Below are 18,510 nucleotides of genomic sequence, written 5' to 3'. Positions count from 1 at the left end.
GCTGATTTTCATTGTGTTTTGCTTCTGTTTTTGAATTGCTCTTTCATTCTTGATGATGCTGAATTTTTGTCCCCACATAAAAGGAGTTTGAGAACAGCATTCATTTTGGGCTTTAGTGCTGTGATTGGAGAAATATTTGATGTGTAACAGCTCCATGTGTGTTACTTTTGCGTTTTAGTGGCTACTGAATGAGTAAATGATGTGTAGCTTTCTATTTTTTCTGTGTGCAACAGCATTGATGCACTCTTGACTGTTTCATTTGCCCTGTACATACCACAAATGTTGTTGTTAAATAAAGTTGACATCTTGTATTGAGGAATATTGTGAAATTATTTATATTTTGTGTGCATCTGTGTCTCATACAGTCTTTGGTAAAACTTGTTCTTCATTCAGTGCACTTAATCACAGTTGGTGGAGTTTTCTGAAATTTTACTCAAGTAAGAATAGTAGTGATATTTAATAATATTGCTAAAGTAAAAGCAAAAAGTGCAGTTGTGTAGCTTAGAAAAAAAAGTTATAGCTACATTCTTCTTCAGTTTCTCTATATATACAAAATAAAGTAATACAAATTCTGATAACAATTAAATTAGCCTATGCTGTTAACCACAAGTAGGTTAAGAAATACAGGAAAAAATTATTGCAATAATGACGTTGAAAAATTACGCAATTTTGCATATTTGCGACACCAAACTAAAATTTCTAACTTGCACTTTAATTTATGTTTGTTGTCTTTGCAAAGTAACAAGCAAATGTTACAGTAAGTAATACAATGAAAATGTCCTATTGTTTTTTTCCTCATTTATTTATTTACATGCAATTTTTAAAAAGACCGAAGTTGATGCCAAAGTCGACCTGTGTCTAAGGTGTTCCCTCGTTAATCTCCGTCATCCCGTCGCGCCGGAAAAGGCAGAGCATCGGGAAAAAAGGAGGCGTTTCCATCTAAACAACATCGCACAATCAGCTGCAAATTTATGCAGAGCAGTGAAATCTGTGCTGCTGCTGCTGCTCCTGCTACTGCTGTTGTCCTGCAAAAGAAGAGCAAGGGGAAAAAAGAGGCAGCACCACCGGGCACCGCGCATACCAACCGCCCGGGAGGCCGCTGAGTCCGCTGCGGGGAGCCGGAGCGAGGAACCCGGAGCGGTGACGGTAAGGACGGACCGAGCTGCCCCGTTAACGAGCCAGACAGCAGCGGCGGCTAGCGGGATACTAGCTGGAGTAGCCTCCAGCGGATCTGGTATCAACTGGTCTGAAGCATGGAGGGCAGCTAGCAAGCGTTAGCTCTGTGTTTGCTTCTCAGCTGATTGCTGCAGCTAAAGGAGGTTTTATGGGGTTGTGGAGGCTGCAGACTGAATGTTGTGCGGAAGGAATATTTAGAGGATGTGGAAGAGTGATTACGATCATGCAATAAGAAAATGGGTTGGAGACACCTGATTTAAATGGGTCCTACATCCAGCTCACCTGCAAGGTGATGCATAGTTAAAAGAAAAAAATTATATATTTTTAGATAAAATGCATTTTTTTAAAATCGGATTTAGTCAAGATTTGAAAGCTTTGGGTTTGTAGGTAAGTGCATCAGTTTAGCTTATGTTTTGAAACTGCAAAATTCAACAGAGCAACAGCATTACAACTGTACATCATTTATTACATCTGCTATTGAGATGCTGAGAATAAATCAGAGATGCACCGATCAGATTTTCACCGGCTGATAGTAAGTGTTCCTCTTTTAAGTCTGAACTAAAAGTTTATTTAAGATTCAGCTTTTCTTCCCAAGAACTACAGTACATACAAAATCATTAGTGTAAACTTTGTATTCTTTACCATTTAAATGTTGAACATTGACCATAACAAAAAAATGCAGTGAAGTCTCCTTGGGGGAGGTAATCCAATGAAAAATTAAGAGATTACAAAACTCATTATACTCGCCTTGTTTTTGTTCTACAAATCAGTAAGTTGTGTTAGTTTTTCAGCTTTGATGCATTTAATGCGCAGAAAAAAAACAAAAAACTGATTTTCAGAATTTGACCTTTTGGCTGATGAGAGCTGATCAATGGAATATTGGCTGATTTTGATCACTGATGAATGCATTTCTCAGAAATTGGACCTATAAATATCATCCTTACAATGTCATGAAAGGACTGGTTGAAATAAGATATGCGTTTCCTGTCAGAAATTCATGTTTTGCATTCCAATAATATGTTCAATCTGGTGGATGGAGTCTCAACCCAGTGGTTGCCCCCACCGGACACAGATGACAGTACCCAGAGGTTAAAGGTCACTGAGAGAGTTGAAGCATCATGATGACAAATGATCAGAAAACCAGTGAGGAAAATATTAACCAATCACAACTGACAACATCATTGCAGTTTTTATGTTATTTTCCCATTGTTTGATTTTCTAAAATCCCCTAAAGATTAATAGCACATTAAAAGCCTTATCCATCAAGTATTTCTGCAAAATGGTATGTGTTTGTTAACAGAGCACATTCAGTAATAGTTAATAGCCAACAGTGTGACAACACAGAGGGGTGATATTCGTCCTGAGGTGAGACAAGTTTTTTTTTTTTTGTCTTAGTCTTATAAGGAGGAAATTCAGTTTTGTTTTGTTTTGTTTTTCTTCTTGTGTGTGTTACTTAAGGTTGTCTCAATAGTCTCCTGTGCTCATCTGCAGCCATGGAGGCGGATGGAGAGCAGAGCCAGCAGGGAGCCTCGACCAATGGGAGCGCAGCGTCTGGGGCGAGCTCCCGCCCCTCACCAATGAATTCCATGTCTGCGTATGAAAGGCAGGCGGTTCAGGTAGGTCTCAGTTTGTGTGAGTAATACGCCATCGGCTTACCTCAATAGCTGTTTTTGTTGTAGCAATTTAAAGCCACAAAATTGTGAGTGAAGCAGTTGGATCCGTTTTACACATACAGGTTACAACCACTTGTGTTGCCATGGCAGAGAGCAGAAACTTTTCCTCTCTTGCAGTGTTTCATGTCCCACGTTTTTTTATTGTGCAAAGTTTCACCTAAGTGACCAAGGTAGGGTGGCCAGGCTCATGTTGGACAAAAGCAACTCTGCATGCCTGAGGATTACACATAGTAAATTACATTATCTTGACTCCAGAAATCTGTTAGATATAATATGTAGTAAGCCTAAAATAACTTAAAGTGACTGGTGTTTTTGTTGTTGTTCTTTTTGATTTCTGGTGGCAAAAAATACTTTTTTAATTCACTGTTGATATGCAGATTAACAGATTGCCATAAATTGGGGTAATTGTCATAATTGGGGTTTTTCCAAATCCAAATATGTACGGGGAAAAAAAGAAAGACAAGTATGATTTTTTTATGTAATTCCAGACTTTATTCTGTTTTTGGTCATTTTTTATTGTCTTGCTTATTTTCTACCATTTTTATTTCTTTAAAATTTTCCCTTTGTTGTTTTTTTTGTGTTTTTTTCTAATGTTCCTTCTTTTTTCCTTCTGCCATTCCTTCCTTTCTTTTTTACATTGTTTTTCTTTCTCCTTTCTGTTCTCCCTGACATATTTCTTGTTTTACTTTCATGTTTCTTCCTACTTTCTTTTCTTCCTTTTATCTTCCTTTCCTTACTTCCTTTCTGACCTGATTTCATAAAGTGTTTTTGCTGCCTGTATTTAAAAGTCTTTTAAAAAACTTTTATATTTATGCTTACAAAATTAGCCATAAATATACAGAAAAGTGAGTCTGGAAAAGTATGAAATGTGAAATTGAACCTGTGGAGGAACTCAGGTTATTTAACTATGAAAGGAGGGCCATGAATATTCTTTGAAAAAGAAAAAAAGGTAATTGTACGCATTTGTTTTCCCAAATCGTGTCTCTGGGTGGTAATCTTTCTAATTTATGTCTTACGCTGATAATTAGTGAGAGAATCGAGTAGGTAAGGAAAGAGAGTGAGACTTGGAGGAGGCTGGGTGTTATTTTCTCAGGCCTTTGTCACCCTCCACCGCCATCTGTCTTTGTCACCCTGCACATACTAATCCAAGCCGCCGCGCTCGCATTCATCCTCTCAACTTATTACTGTCTGAGGCTCAGCTCATACATCAGGCAGCTGGCAGGAAGCTGCAGCAGCATCTCTCCCTCCTGTTCTTGTTGATCTCACTATGTAGTTTTCTTCTCTCATCTAACCTCTTTCTTGGACAGCCTCTTTTTAGATTAGTTTTCTTCTAACAGACCTCCACCTAAATCACTTTAGTTGCTTCTACTCTTTTCTCCTTTATATATACTGTTCTCTGTTCTCTCCCTGAAACTGCTTGTCATAATTCTCAATTTTAATATTTCTGCCATTACCTCTAGGCCCTGCAGGCATTGCAGAGACAGCCTAATGCAGCTCAGTACTTTCAGCAATTGATGCTGCAGCAACAAATCAACAGTGCCCAGTTGCAGAATCTGGCTGCTGTGCAACAAGTCAAGGTAAATATGATGAAGCTCATTACAAAATCCCACTCTGTTTATTGCAAAGATTTGTTTTAAATTGATCAAATAATGCATGAATAAAAAATGGATTGCAAAATAAGGCAGGGTGCAGTAATAAATTCCAGTGACAGAAGTTTAAAATGCAGGCAGTGTCCTGGACAGATGCTGTGTTATATTGGCAGACATACAACCAGAAACACTGAGCCACGTCCGCCGTCAACCACACGACAGCCTCTGCAACCACGTTTGTTTGGATTCAAGCGAAACCTCAAACATTTCCTTTTCTTCTTCTGTTTTTCTGCTCTTTGTCTCGTCTCCTACAGGCAACTCTGGCTGCCAGTCGTCAATCCAGTCCGTCCAGCAGCTCTTCTCAGACCAGCACTACAGTAGTACGCTCTGTTTTCTGTTGCTAGCTTAAAGCAAAACAAAAAAAAAAAAAAAAGGAATATTAAAAACATTTTAATACAAAACCTCATTTTTATGGACACTAATTAGCTGAAGATATACTGATCTTAGCTTTTTTTTGGGCCAGTTCCAAGTCCTAATTTTAACAAATTGACTATTTGCAAAAGTCTTTAATATTTCCCTGAAAACTGTACTAGGTTAGAATTTTCTCTTCAAAAAGATCCGTGAACTTGTTGAATGAAACTATTTTATGGAAAAACGTAAAAACCTCACAGCAGATCATGAGTAGATGATGGGAAACACTTCCTGTCATCCGTTGTCAAAGCGGGTATAACTGAATGCAAGCTTGATTAAAAATGCCTCCACTTTATTTTTAGTTGAAAAAAGTCAGATGCAAAACAACCAAAGCTGCATTCAAATAAATTGGTGAAAGGGCGAAAAAAACAGGTAAATAAAAAACATTAATCTAGAAAACTCCTATGAATGTCAACATGACTCTCACAGGCTCCCATAAGATTAAAGCAGGTATTAATGAGAGGTCTAATGGTTTACAGATATCCAGATTTCTGATATTTATGTCCGTCTTGTTTCTTAAATGATTTCAAGCAAGGCGTGAAATAATTTAAAAACCTAGATTTCTAGTCTGATTCAATAGCATGATCTACTAGTGATGTTTAAGTGGCAAATCCAGAGTACACTTTTTGGCTAGATAAATAACCTCCCAGCACAGATAAATTATATGTGTAATAACCCACCTTGGTTATTAATTCCTTGGCTAGATTTCATTTAAAATAAACTGTCCTAATTCAGATCCAGTTCAGTTCTTAATTCAGTCAAGATGATGCAGTTTGATTCTAGCCAGAGCCATCAAGCATTCTCTAAACAGAGAATGCACTTCAAGAAAATTCATTAGGAAAAGAAAGATTTCCACATATTGAAGTCTCACACTGTTGCTCTTCAGGCCAGTGTAACATCTGGAGCAGGTTCCACAACCAGCAGCCGTCCGTTAGGTGCCTCAGCGACGTCCACCATCAGTCAGTCCGTGCTGCTCAGCGGAGCGACAGGCGGTCAGGGACAAATGTACCTGAGGGTGAGTCTCCCTCAGACAGCCGTATTCTCTGATCATATCAGTGTCAGCCATGACTTGCCATTTGTCCTGCAGGTCAACCGCTCCCTGAGACCCCCCATGTCCCCGCAGCTCATCTTCATGCCCGGTAGCACAGCGACCGCTGCTGTGGCGACCGTCGCCCAGCAGCCTCAGAGTCAGCAGCAACAGGAAGTAACTCCAGCCTCCTCCTCTTCCGGCGGCCAGTCGGATAACGACCAGGTTTGCGGAGTAACTGAGCCGACGATTTCAAGTTGTGGTTTTGTCCGGCTGTGTCACAGAAGTGCTAATGTCACTGAAACATTTCTTGTGTCTCTGTAGGCGCAGAACCTTGCCATCAGAGGTGTGACGAGTCCCAAAGGTGTGGGTGTTAAAACCGAAGCCCCAGACAGGACTGACTCAGGTGGGGAGAAAGAAAATGGTTTTGACTCGCCTCATTTCTTAGTTTCCCCTTGTGGTTATTTTACAGCAGATCCTTTTACAGTAATTAAAAAATGTGGGGCTCCATTCCTTCTGACTAGAGTTGACAGGTTTGATTTATAAAGGTTTCCATTTTGATGTCTATTATAATTGTTTCATATTTTGTCTTATTTGTCTCTGCAAAGTGACAAATAAGTTATTTAGTTCCACGTTAACAATGAAAATAGCCTTTAACTATTAAATTAACTCTTTGAACTAACTTGTATTTTCTAGCTGTGGAAAAAGTTAGAACACCCTACAGCTAGTCTTCTCACCTGGTGGAAATAAGTTCAGAAAGAGGCTTTTTACCAGCCTCTAACATCGGTCTGAGGAAAAATTGCCTCCTTACTCACTTTCAGCAGTGATATATTAGAGATATTTCTTGCATGTGCAGCCCATTTACATTATCTGAAAAGGCTAAAGTTCTGAGCTATTATTGTGTCCAGGACCTTTTATTTCAACCAGTTCTTAGTGGAATTACTGCTGTATTTATGGCCTTTGTCGTGTGGCAAGTTTGGTTTCAGCTTTTATTTTGACAGATGGTTTTATATTTTCCTCCAGCCTCCGCTATTAGACTGTAGATGTTCTGTTTGATTGTGACCCGTATTGACATTTTTCTTTCTTTGTTCAGCTTCCTACTCGCTGGTCCAGCCGTCCCACCCATCAACCCCCCAGTCCCCATCTAAACCCGGCCCACAGCCGCCTCACATCAAGATCCCTACCTACCCTCAGCCTACGAACCTTAAAGCACACCCCGTCTCTTCGTCCGGTGCCTCCTCCTCTTCCTCATCCTCCACCTCCTCCATCCCTCTCTCCCAGCTCCTGCTTCATGGGACTCGAACACTGACCACAGGGACCTCAGCTCCCACAGCGGCACACGCACTGGTCCTGACGTCCAGCGCCACATCACAGGCCCATGGCTACCCGGTTGGCACGGCAACCATCAAACCTGCGGTCAATGCTCAGACTCTGGTAGTGCAGCCTTTGCAGAAAACGGCACTCGGCACGGAGAAATCGGGCCACTCTAACGGACCCATTCCCATCCAACCGAAGACTTTTCAGGGTCTCCGCGTTCCCCTTCAGCTTCCCTCCAGAAACCCCCCTCCCATCTTGCCTGCCCCGCCACCTGCTAGCAGCTCCAACCATTCGTCCCAGCCTCCTCACATCCCGGTCCAAATTGTGGGGGCGAGGCAGAGCACGCTGGGGGGCACCCAGGCCCTCGCCCTGGCCCGTGGCAGCTGCAGCCAAGAAGGAGCGGCTGTGCTCAGCAGTTCGTCCAGCCTGCTCACCATGGTGGCCTCCATCACCTCCAGGGAAGGCGGGGTTGTGGGCAGAGGGGTGGGGCTTAAGACTCTCCAGACTCCCCAAGAGGCTGCTCCACCAGCCCAGGCCCCTCAAGTTCATCCCCAGACCAATCAAAGCTCTGCACAGAGTCAGAATGGATCTGCATCTCAGAGCTCCGCCTCCTCTCAGTCACCAACCGTTACAGCTCCTCCCCCATCGCAGTCTCGCTCCACACACTCCCTCCCACAGGTGACTGAAGAGCAGAGAAGAGTTGGGGTGACGACCAATGGAGACTCATCAGGCGCCCAGACTCCACAGGTCAGATGGTTACTGTGTTTTGCCAGTTATATCGGGATAAAGATGCCTGACAGATGATGGTGATCAACACCATGCTGTGCCCTATATAATGTTTACAGCTGTTACAGCTCCTCCCCTATTGTTTCAAAATGACATATTAGTCATTAATCTTTAGTAGTTTGCATCTTGGATCATTTCCTGGGTATTTGCGTTCATAAAGTCTTTTCCAGATTGTGGTGCCTTTTTTGTTTCCAATTGAAATGATTCCTCACAGTTTGAAAAATCTGAAATCTGTTCCCAGCTTTCATCTTTTCATTCTGCTTGTTTTGTTTTAAGGGAAAGCAGGTGAATGCCTCCCTAAAAAGAAAATCAGACTCTGGTTCAGCAAATGATGAAGACGGTCCGTCTCCTCCACGGCTCCAGCCAGTCAGAGACCACACCTCTGCACCTCCAGGCAACCCAGTCAGTGCAGGTAACTTCACAGTAAACAAGGGTAGCATGACAATAAAACTCTCCCATTATCAACTAGGCTGTTGCAGCACACTGGTTGCATGACGTTGTGTGATGCAACTGCGTCAAGTATTCTGCCCAAAATTATTAATGCTTCTGTCAGATTTATGTCTCGATGTAGTCTTTTCATTCTGTTGTCATGTTTCCTCAATTTGCATCTCATGGAGGATCTCAAAAACTTAGACCTCATCACCAACAGTAAATTATCCATAAAATAACAAAATACCAGTGGAAACATGCAACAAACTGGTTAGCAATTACAAGAAGGGTTTTAAGGGTTTTTTAGTGCCAGTAAAGATTTTTCCACTTCTTTGGAAGACTAATGATTAAATATCTTTTGACTTGCCATTTTTTTAATTAAAATAAAAACAGCTAAATATATATATTTAAATTTAAACACTTTTTACTTTCCTTACTGTCTTTTGAGAAATGCAGTCTCATTTCCTATCTCTAAAAAACGTCTTGATTAAATGAAATACAGCATTTTTTAAATCAAAATTTTATTTTAAATCTAGAAGGATTAACAAAAATAAATAAATACATTTGGCCTAAATGTAGTTATCGTTGCTCTCATGAAACAAATGGCAAATAAGTATTTCAACAGCAAAAGTTATAATTCCAACCATATTTGGATTTGGGGGTTGCAAACATTAATAAAGTAAATCACAGTTCATTCGGTGACTTTCTTTCCTTTTTTTTTTTTTTTTGCTGTAATGATAAATATTGGTCCACACCTCCTTCACAAAGACATGCTTCTTTAAATCATCCTGAACAGGTAATGGAAAAATCTTTACTCTTTCTCTGCCTCTGCAGGTTCTGCTTCTCCTCCTCCCGCCTCCTCCTCTCCCACCCCGATCCTGTCCGTGTCTCGGGGGGCTTGCAGTCAGGGGGAGCGGGCGTCCCCACCTCAGGCTGTAGTTAAACCACATGTTCTCACTCATCTAATCGAAGGCTTTGTCATCCAGGAGGGAGCAGAACCGTTCCCAGTGTGTACAATACATTTTTTGATTCATTAATTCCTTCCCATGTTTTCAGCCCTGTGTTATTACCGATTTTTGTTTTTCTTCTTCACCAGCAGATTTGTGGTCCAGCAAAGGACTCGGCTGGAGAGGATCTAACGGACGATAGTCCAGACACGAACCAATCAGAAACGGTCACTACGGCAACAGGTATCACCTGAGCTGACTTAAAATCACTACTTCCTTAGTCAATTTGTGTATTCCTCAAGAAAGTAAATCCTTATCTTGGCTGAGATTTCCAAGAGGCATCTGAATTTAGCCTGTTGAGAGAGAGACCGAATTTGAAAGCTCAGAAAGGTAAAGCAGAGCAACTTTACTGAACTCTGCAGATGTTTCAACATGTAGTAGAAAATAATTTCCCTTTTGCAACTCAGACCTTCCCCTTCAAATATCACTGATGCTGAAGATATCCAACTCAGTCGTTTTTACTCAGCATCATTGCCCACATTGATTGTTGTTGTCATCATGACTTTGGGGTCGCTACTGTTTTTTCCCACGCTTTGAACCATGCAGCTTTTCTGTGGATTTCTCTTCCACCACCAGGGGGCTCTTTAGCAGGAAGTGAATCATTGGAAGTTCAAATTGGAAATCAAAGAAGAAAGTGCTAATTTTCATTTAGAACAAGCACATGCTAGCAGCAGGCTCCACGGAGAAATGTTTTCAAACTCAAACCCCCTCATCATGGAAACTACACGAAGAAGTTCATATGATGCAGCTTTTAAGTTGAGGGCTACCGATCTGGAAATACAGGAGGGAAATAGAGCCGCTGCACGTAAGCTCGGCGTGAACAAATCCATGGTTTAGCGTTGGAGACTTGGAGACGCGAACCATGTGAAAAACCGAGAGCGGTGGAGATACCAGCCAGGTGCGGCTTATATGTGTACGCTTCCAGTTTAAAAAAATAAAAAATAAAAACTTTGAAGGTGCAGCTTATAGTAAAGATGCTCTCTATAGTCCGGAAAATACGGTATTTATCGCACATTCACAGGGTGTCTCCGCATCGTTAAAAAGTCTTACATTCATTTGAAAAAAATAAAAAAGTAAGTAGATAATCACAGGTCTTAATTTTTTTGGTGACAGGACTACTTTCTCTTGCGTATTCTATGTGGTTTATTTTTCTAGTGGGACTTTTTTGTCAGGCAAAACTTTTAGCCACAGGCCGATATCTTTGCGTTCTGAGAGTCAAATTGGTTGAGGCTACTGCTAACTAGCTGCCACCAAACCCTTGCTAGCTTACTGCTTTTGTGTTTACAACCACAGTCACCAGAAATCAAGCTGATAATCGGCCTGTTCTGCTCTCACACTCTCAGTCCGTCTTACATTGTTCAACAGTTTGGACCCTGTTTGAATTTGCGACTGCGTTATAACAGCACAGTTTTAATTACAGCTTCCAAACTGGGAATTTCCACTTCTGAGTTTAATTGCAAGAGAGCTGAGAATGGAAAAAAACAATCTCAGCAAAGTATAACCCTTGCCTTCTCTAAACCCTGTGATTATGGACATTAGGAACAAAACCTTGAAAGAATGAGTCTCTTTAATTCATATCGTCACATATTTATGAAAGTTTGGTAGCTGTATTAAGTAACTTCTGTCTTCTCTTTTGAAACCTCAGTGCTGAAGTGCGAGTACTGCAAAAACTTTGCTCCTGCCAACCAGTTCAGAGGCACCAAAAGGTTCTGCTCCATGTCTTGCGCCAAGAGGTACTTTACATGCATGAAACATGTGACACAATATATACAGTAGACATAAGATGATGAGCATCATCTTATAAACTCTCTTCATTTCAAGCTGCTGTAGCCACTCATATTTCATGGTTCTCTGAATCCGTTCAGCTATTTTTCCCATTGATATATTAATGTCTCTAGAATTTAAGCAAATTAATTTAAATTGCAGCAAAATAAATAGATTATTTTTTTATTCACACATTGCATTTTAAAAGTGTTTATCCCCTTGAACTTTTGCACTCATGTTACAACCAGAAACATCAAGGTGTTCTCTTTGAGGTTTTATCCTATTGACCAGAGCAACTCAATTTGGATGCTAAGATGGGTCAGATTACCAGTCAACATTATTACAGAACAAACATCATGAAGACCAAGTAACACAGAGAAACAAAAGTGACAAGGAAGAAGCTCTTGTTCATTAAAGACAAGTGGAATCTGGTTTGCTGTTTGGCAGCAGGCTGTGCAGGTAACACGGTAAATACATTTTGGTCCGGTGACACCAAAATTAAACATTTCAGCCTACTATCAAAATACTCTGTTGAAACTGGCACTTCACTCTATACCTACCCAGAAACGTGGTGACAGCATCAAGTTGTGGGGACAGGGAACTTAATAGCAGATGATATAATGATTGATGGAGCTAAATACATGTTCATTCTGGGAGAAAAAAAAACAAACTCTTGCAATAGAGTTGAGGCCAAGATGTTAGCAGGATAAAAAAAAAACCTGCACATGCAACCAGAGCTACAATAGGCTGGTTTAGAGCAAGCATTTTCATGATTTAGATCGGCCTAGTCAAAGTCCAGCTCTAGATTTTTTCCAATAACCTGAGGCAAGACTTCAAGCATCATTTTGATGCATGCTGTCCATTAGATCTAACTCATTACTCCAAAGAAAATGATCCAAAATTCCAAAATAAAGTTCTACAAAGCACTGACTGAGACAAACACATGCTACATTTTTCAGAATTTTATTTGCAAAAGTTGTTGGAAAACCATGTATGTAACTTCCCTTTCACCTCCCATATTATGCACTTGCTTGTGTTGGTCTATTGCATAAAAGCCTGGTGAAAAATATGCAAAAATATAAGTTAAAGTTAAAAAATGTGGAAAAATTCAAGGGGTGTACATTTTCTAGCAACATGCCTTACATAACTTGGAGATGAATCATAATCAGAATGAATCCACAGAGGATTCTCATGAATTATCGTGTGGCTTCAGCTGTATGTTCACAGCATGTGTGTTTTCTGTGCTTCTTAAATTAGTTTTTTATGTTTAAATATTGTTACAGCCCAACTTCATTCATGTTGCAATTCCTATCTGGCTTGGAAATGTTTGTCTTCTGGATTTTCTATTGAACTGGCATCATTTTGTGATTTTTATATTGTATTTATTACATTATGTTTCACAATATAAACAATGCATGTTTTGCATTGTTTGGAACAGTATTTTTGCCAGCATATGAGTTTGAAATTAATTTGCTTCTGCTTTGCATTTGTCTCCTTGCCCGATGCGTGTGTATAACTTCTATACTCCACACGGTCCAAAGAGACAAAAACTGTGTGTTGCTCGTCCCGGCTTCAGTACCGTATATGTCACTCTTTGTCTACGATACAGTATGTATTGGTTCCCCAGGTACAACGTCAGCTTCAGGCAGAAGTTTGGGATGCGACACAGTCACAGCCAGCGTCAGGATCAGGACCACGCCACAGACCGGGACCGGGACCGGGACCAGGACCAGGACCAGGGCCAGGGTCACTTCTCTAACTCGGATGAGGAAGGAGGGATTGCAAGGAGGAGGGTTCCTCGTAGGACTAGCTCAGAAATAGCCAGTGCAAAGATCGCAGGAAGACCGGTACCTGCAAAGGTGAGAGAAAAGTTCTGAAACTTTATTAAATAATCAAAAATAGGTGTTAATAAGCAGGTTTTTGTCAGTTCTTTCTATGCAAAATGGAATAACAAATGATTTTAAGGGTAAATTTAATCAAAGCGGTTTCTGTAACAATGAAGCTTTTGAGAAATGAACCATCAAACTGAATTTGGTGCCATCTGACATGAGTTGGTTGAGGTTTGGTGCCATCTAGTGGCCACAATAAAACCACCAAATTTCAGTTGTTTTTGTAATCCTTTACTTTTATTTACATTAGACCGTCTTTAAAGTGTATTTAGAGATGCCTCTTTTCTTAAATTGTGCCACTTTAGTCTTTATTCGTGCAACATTTTCTGGTAGATGGGCTGTTTTCATCTGGTTAGAGTGGTTTTATAGCTTTACTGCTACTTTCGGGGATTCATCCAAAACCACATTTGCTCCAGATTGTGATTGGTGTTCTGCTGTTGTGGACGTGTTACATACAGATACAGGACAAAGAAAGTTTAAATAATTAAACAGTAAAAAAGTGAAGTGAATGTATGCAAATTCGGATTAGGTCTGTGAGTATGGTGCTACTATTCAAACGTTTTAGGATAATCATTATGGGTGTGGCAACCTGTGTACAAACAGCAGTTTTGTTAGTTTGTTGCTGTAGAACGTAGATGTTTGTGTTGAGAAGGCATCAGCAGACAATCAGTTGTTGCTCTATGTTTCTGTGAAGCAGGGCTCAGCAACCTTTTCCATTCAAAGAGCCACTGTTGTCCACGCTGCAACAATTTTCTAAGTTTGTACTACATACCATGTTTTATTATGAAAGCTAACAAAATTAAACCAAAATATATTTCTATTTTCAGATTTTAGAACAAAATTATTCCTCTGTTACAAGAGAGATTAGTTTAGAATGAAGTGAACTTTTTCTATAAATATGAAAAATGAAAGAAGATGGGTAGCACAGTCTGAAGTTAGATACTTTTATAATTAACTATGTAATTGACCAATAATTGACTGTAAGATTTTGCTACCTGCTATGTTTTTCAAGCTAGTAAATGATTGCAGTGTACTTAATATTTCACACAGAACTTTTCCAGCTTCAGCTACATTTTTTTAAAAATTGAATCTGTTGTGTTTTTGTATTCTTTATATTACATTCAAAAATTTTGAGTATATGATTCTGATACGTTAAACACTGAAATTGAAATAGTTAGCTTTTTTTAAATTCACTTCTAGCATCTCCTATGAATAACAGTAGGAGCCTGTTGGGAAACACGTAGAATAAAAAAAAAAAATCAGGCTTATTTTAGGTCAACACTGGCTGTGTAATAAAGCACGAGGCTTTCAAATGTGTTTACACCAAACATTTTTAGCTGAATGTGGCACCAAATGTTAGCGGATGTCATTTAAGATTTTGTTCAATATTTCTACAGTTTCTACATTATGAATTGTCCAGTAACTCTCCTCTTTCACCCTCAGTGCCGCTCAGAGTCCAGCCATTCAGACGAGGAGTCCAGTGGACAGGAGGACGAAGAAGACGCCATGTCTCTGTCACCTGCTTCTTCAGCTTCATGCCACCAGCCGCCTCCACCGGCTGCGACCGAGAGCTCAGCACCCAACTGCCTGCCTACCAGCCCCGCCCAGTGGACAGTGGAGGAAGTGTCGCAGTTCATTTCTTCACTACAAGGTTGGAAGATCCAACTTCTGTCTTCCACCTTTTTACTTTCTCTTTACTCATCCACTTCAATTAAATTGAAGAATCAACTTTGTTATTTGAGTTAATAGTTGCCTACTTTTACAATTGATATCAGTTGCTTCTAAATTTGGAGTTAGCTCATTAATTGTGTCAAACAGGAAGGTAATTGTCATGATATGAGGGAATAAACGAGAGGTAATCGTCAGTGGAAAACCGTACTTCTTTTATTTAGCTAACGCATAAGGTAACAACATAAACTGCTTCTTATCCAAACCATTTTTATGTATAGTTTCCTGGTGCTCCCCCAGGGGTCATGAAACCAAACTACCGTAACTCCAGATAAACAATAGAAACTAATCTCACAGCAGTAATTAAGTGGTTTACTTTTCTGTGTTGGTGTTTCTACAGTTTGAATAAGTTCTGTTAAGACACAGTTTTCTATCCTTCCTTCCTACTTTGCTTGTGTTGCTGTTGCTCTCAGGCTGCGAGGAGCTCGCTTCCCAGTTCTTGTCGCAGGAAATTGATGGACAGGCTTTGCTCCTGCTGAAGGAGGAGCATCTCATGTCCACCATGAACATCAAACTGGGCCCAGCCCTGAAGATCTGTGCTCACATCAACAATCTGAGGGACTAACGGTCGAGATCCTGGACCAGGATCAGATGCGGAGCTGTTGAAAGGGGGAAGGGAGGTCCTCCAGGTGAATGTAAATGAGGTTCATTAAGGTTTCAAGACAGACTCTCCACCTGAACTGAGTGCTTCAGAATTGAAGCTTGTTGTCGGATTTCTCTCATATTTGCGAAGATTGAAAGGAATATCTGCTTGGTAATTTATCTAAAAACTGTGTTGGATGAAGATTTTTGGTGAAGGTACTGATTGCTGCCCAAAGTCGCTCCATACAACACATAAATGAAGATTTTATTTTCTTATTGTTTTGCACTTCAGAAACAAATGGCTGAAACATTTTTTCCCCAACATGTAGGAAAATAACTCCTCTTTTTGAAAGGTGGGGCTGTCATATTTCATATATTTGTGAAATTGAGTTTTTCTAGATCACGTTGATTTATTTGTGAAATGAAAAATGGTTGCAGAGACAGCTATTGTTGATTTGGAAGGAAGCTCTGAACTCTAAAATGGCTCCTTGTGGGTCTTTGTGTGGAAAAATGTTTATTTGGATCAGTGTTTGTATACTGAGCTGTTACTCAGTAGGAATGACCATCATCATGTTTAAATGCTGGCCTTTTTTGATGGGTTCCCTCTAGCTAACAGGGTACAGAAAGAGAACAGGGTACGAAAAGCTGAAATGCCAGACAAGACTCCAAATGAAACCCAAAACGGTGACGGTTCTGGGAGTAAATCACATGTAGAGAAGACTTGGAACATCCTAGGGGTTTATTTGACATGATGTAAAGTAGACAAACATGACAGCAGCAAATCTTTAGGATTTCTTTGCAGCCTGAGAAAAAGATGGAATTTGCTTTGATCATTTTCCAGAAAACACAATATGAAAAAATATTTGAATTTCAAAACATAAGATCTAACAATCCTTATCTCTAAACCGTGAATACTTACCTTCATTTATATTTAAATTAAAATATTTTAAATCTTAAAATTTCTACACCTTATAGTGATTTTTTTTGACAAACTTAATTTTGTCAAAAATTAAGTTTTTGACAAAAAACTTATGTCAGCTAGAGTTACTAGCTGACATAACGCACAAATTCAAAAGGGCCATTTCAATTATTTTTTGCATCTGGACGCTGTGGACCTGTGTGTTAACACTGAGTCTTGTTAAGGTGTCAAACCGAACACTGAAACCTCTCACAGAACAGACATCTCAACTTTACAACTCTTCTTTAAAGAGGCTGTATTTACAGAAGGATAAACCAGTGCAGATTTACCAAAACAAAGTGTTAAAAATGTCAGAGTTGATTTAACTTGCCAAAAAAAATATGGATGATTGCTCTTTGCTACACCTCTAGATCAGAAACCAACCTTAGCATAATATTGGTACATGATTATTTTTCTTAATACAGAAAATTAAACCCAACTAGTTATTTTTTTAACTCAAAAGTCCAGAAAAATCTTGAGTTTGTAAAAGCATTGAAGTCTGAAATGAAAAACATGCAAAAAACCTGAGTTTTTCACCTTGTCTCATTAAGCTTTATTTAAGGAGACCTACTGTTTTTTTATGATTATTATTTAAACTGTGTAAACAGAAGCTTGTAGGAAATGCTGTCTGAAATGTGAAATAAAAATGAGCAGCAAACAATGCTAAATGCCAGCTGGTAAGGTATCTCTAAGCTGAGTTGTTGTGAACCGTCTTGAGGAAATGGGAAATGTGGACCTACATTTGTCACAGACTAGCAAACAGTTACATCAGACTGAATGACTGTGTGAATAAGAAAACCTTAAGCTATACTGTAGTAAGTGTAAAAAATTGCCTTTATATTTAATTGCACATTTGTTTGCTCGACTTTTTAGTTTGAGCCTTTTTTTATGTCCAAGTTTTCTCATGTTCTATCGTGGCCTTTCTTACTAGCCTCTACACTAGATTTAGACGAAGACTTTTCATATCATTCCTTCTTTTCTACGAACATCCGTAATTTTTAAAAACTTCTTCTTTCAAGCAATGACGTCCATTGCTTTTTCCCAAAGTGTGACTGAAATAGTAGCTACATCGATCAAGGAAACTTCTCTGTCTTCCTCATAGCTTTGTCATATATTGTGTACTTACCACCAATATTTACCTTTGTAGCTAGCTATTTTTGGCTTCATTGTGACTGGTTGTGGCTGCTTTCGTTCAAGAAGGGATAATCCTTGATGTGTGTTTTTTTCAGTTTTCCCAGGATTCTGAAGTATTTAAATTTGCAGGTCCTTCCACGTGTAAAGTTGGATTAAAAGGACTCATTGAATGTGTTGTGAGCCTGTTAGTTCCTGTGTAATGTTTTTATGAGGTGCATCCATGCAGATTTGTTCATTTGATCTACATTTGCCCAAACAAGCAGCACCTTTCATCCCTAAATTACTGAAGATTCTGCAAATCTTTCATTTGCAATAATCAGAAAAACTGCAAAATCGTGAAGGAGTGTGTTTGACGAGGAATGGTTGATACTATAATGCAAATAAATAATCAAGAAACTGTTGTAGAACTTTGATTCCGGAGTCTTGATTTTTATCCAGACAGTTGTTTTATAATATAGCTTAGAGTTCATAATTCCATATTGGACTGCAGGGAGGTCTTGAATTTTGTGTGGCATTTATGAAGTACGTTTCCCTGGAACGGGCATCAATTTTATTTTATCATCTTCTCTACAACTTGTGTGAGTCAAGTGACATAACAGCAATGCAAACATTTACTATCATTCACAATTCTACAGAATCTATTACTTATTGTAGATAAACATTGTTCATGTTTCTTCTTACATTGTTGGTAAATTAATTTCCCAGCAGGACTTGACACCTAGCAGCACCACTAAGGATGGTGACATCTGATTTAATGTTGTCACTCTGATCACCCATCAAACTGACCAGATTTAAACCCTGTATTGCTCTTTATTCAATCACTGGCATTTTTTAAATGTAATTTCTCAAAAATGTTACTTTTTGGGATGCAGCAAGAATACCAGTAACCAAGAAAGATGGCTGTGTTTTTGTTTCTGACAGTTTTTATAGAAACTTCTCTAGTTCCATCTAGATTTTCTTGCGAGCTTGCAGCTAATAGC

General features: G+C 39.4%; 1 protein-coding gene across 5 annotated transcripts; it reads left to right on the top strand.

Moving 5' to 3' along the window:
• Window positions 1-911: 911 nt before the first annotated feature.
• Window positions 912-17,937, top strand: LOC106919762 (polyhomeotic-like protein 1). 5 transcript variants are annotated; one of them, XM_014990342.2, is made up of 15 exons: window positions 912-1,146; window positions 2,668-2,792; window positions 4,310-4,426; window positions 4,753-4,818; window positions 5,796-5,924; window positions 5,997-6,161; window positions 6,261-6,342; window positions 7,030-8,000; window positions 8,316-8,451; window positions 9,303-9,475; window positions 9,565-9,658; window positions 11,121-11,208; window positions 12,849-13,098; window positions 14,572-14,779; window positions 15,270-17,937. In XM_014990342.2, the coding sequence occupies exons 2-15, from the start codon at window positions 2,670-2,672 to the stop codon at window positions 15,419-15,421; spliced, it is 2,754 nt and encodes a 917-aa protein (XP_014845828.2). In that variant the 5' UTR covers window positions 912-1,146; window positions 2,668-2,669; the 3' UTR covers window positions 15,422-17,937. The 5 variants fall into 5 exon arrangements, with proteins under 5 accessions (XP_014845828.2, XP_014845819.2, XP_014845835.2 ...); XM_014990333.2 differs by having other exon boundaries at window positions 2,635-2,792; XM_014990349.2 differs by lacking the exon at window positions 912-1,146 and having other exon boundaries at window positions 1,558-2,792; window positions 9,568-9,658.
• Window positions 17,938-18,510: the final 573 nt, after the last annotated feature.

This window comes from Poecilia mexicana, unplaced genomic scaffold (genome assembly GCF_051168715.1).
Source record: "Poecilia mexicana isolate PSO_F unplaced genomic scaffold, ASM5116871v1 scaffold_11, whole genome shotgun sequence".
In the NCBI taxonomy this organism is placed as follows: Eukaryota; Metazoa; Chordata; class Actinopteri; order Cyprinodontiformes; family Poeciliidae; genus Poecilia; species Poecilia mexicana.
Note: the sequence above shows the minus strand (reverse complement) of the source record. Positions and strands in the feature narration are given on the sequence as shown.

Coding starts and splice junctions, on each gene's coding strand:
- LOC106919762 (XM_014990342.2), top strand. CDS start 2,670: ATGGAGGCGGATGGAGAGCAGAGCCAGCAGGGAGCCTCGACCAATGGG. Junction 4,427..4,752: donor CTGCTGTGCAACAAGTCAAG/GTAAATATGATG, acceptor CGTCTCCTACAG/GCAACTCTGGCTGCCAGTCG. Junction 4,819..5,795: donor CTCAGACCAGCACTACAGTA/GTACGCTCTGTT, acceptor GTTGCTCTTCAG/GCCAGTGTAACATCTGGAGC.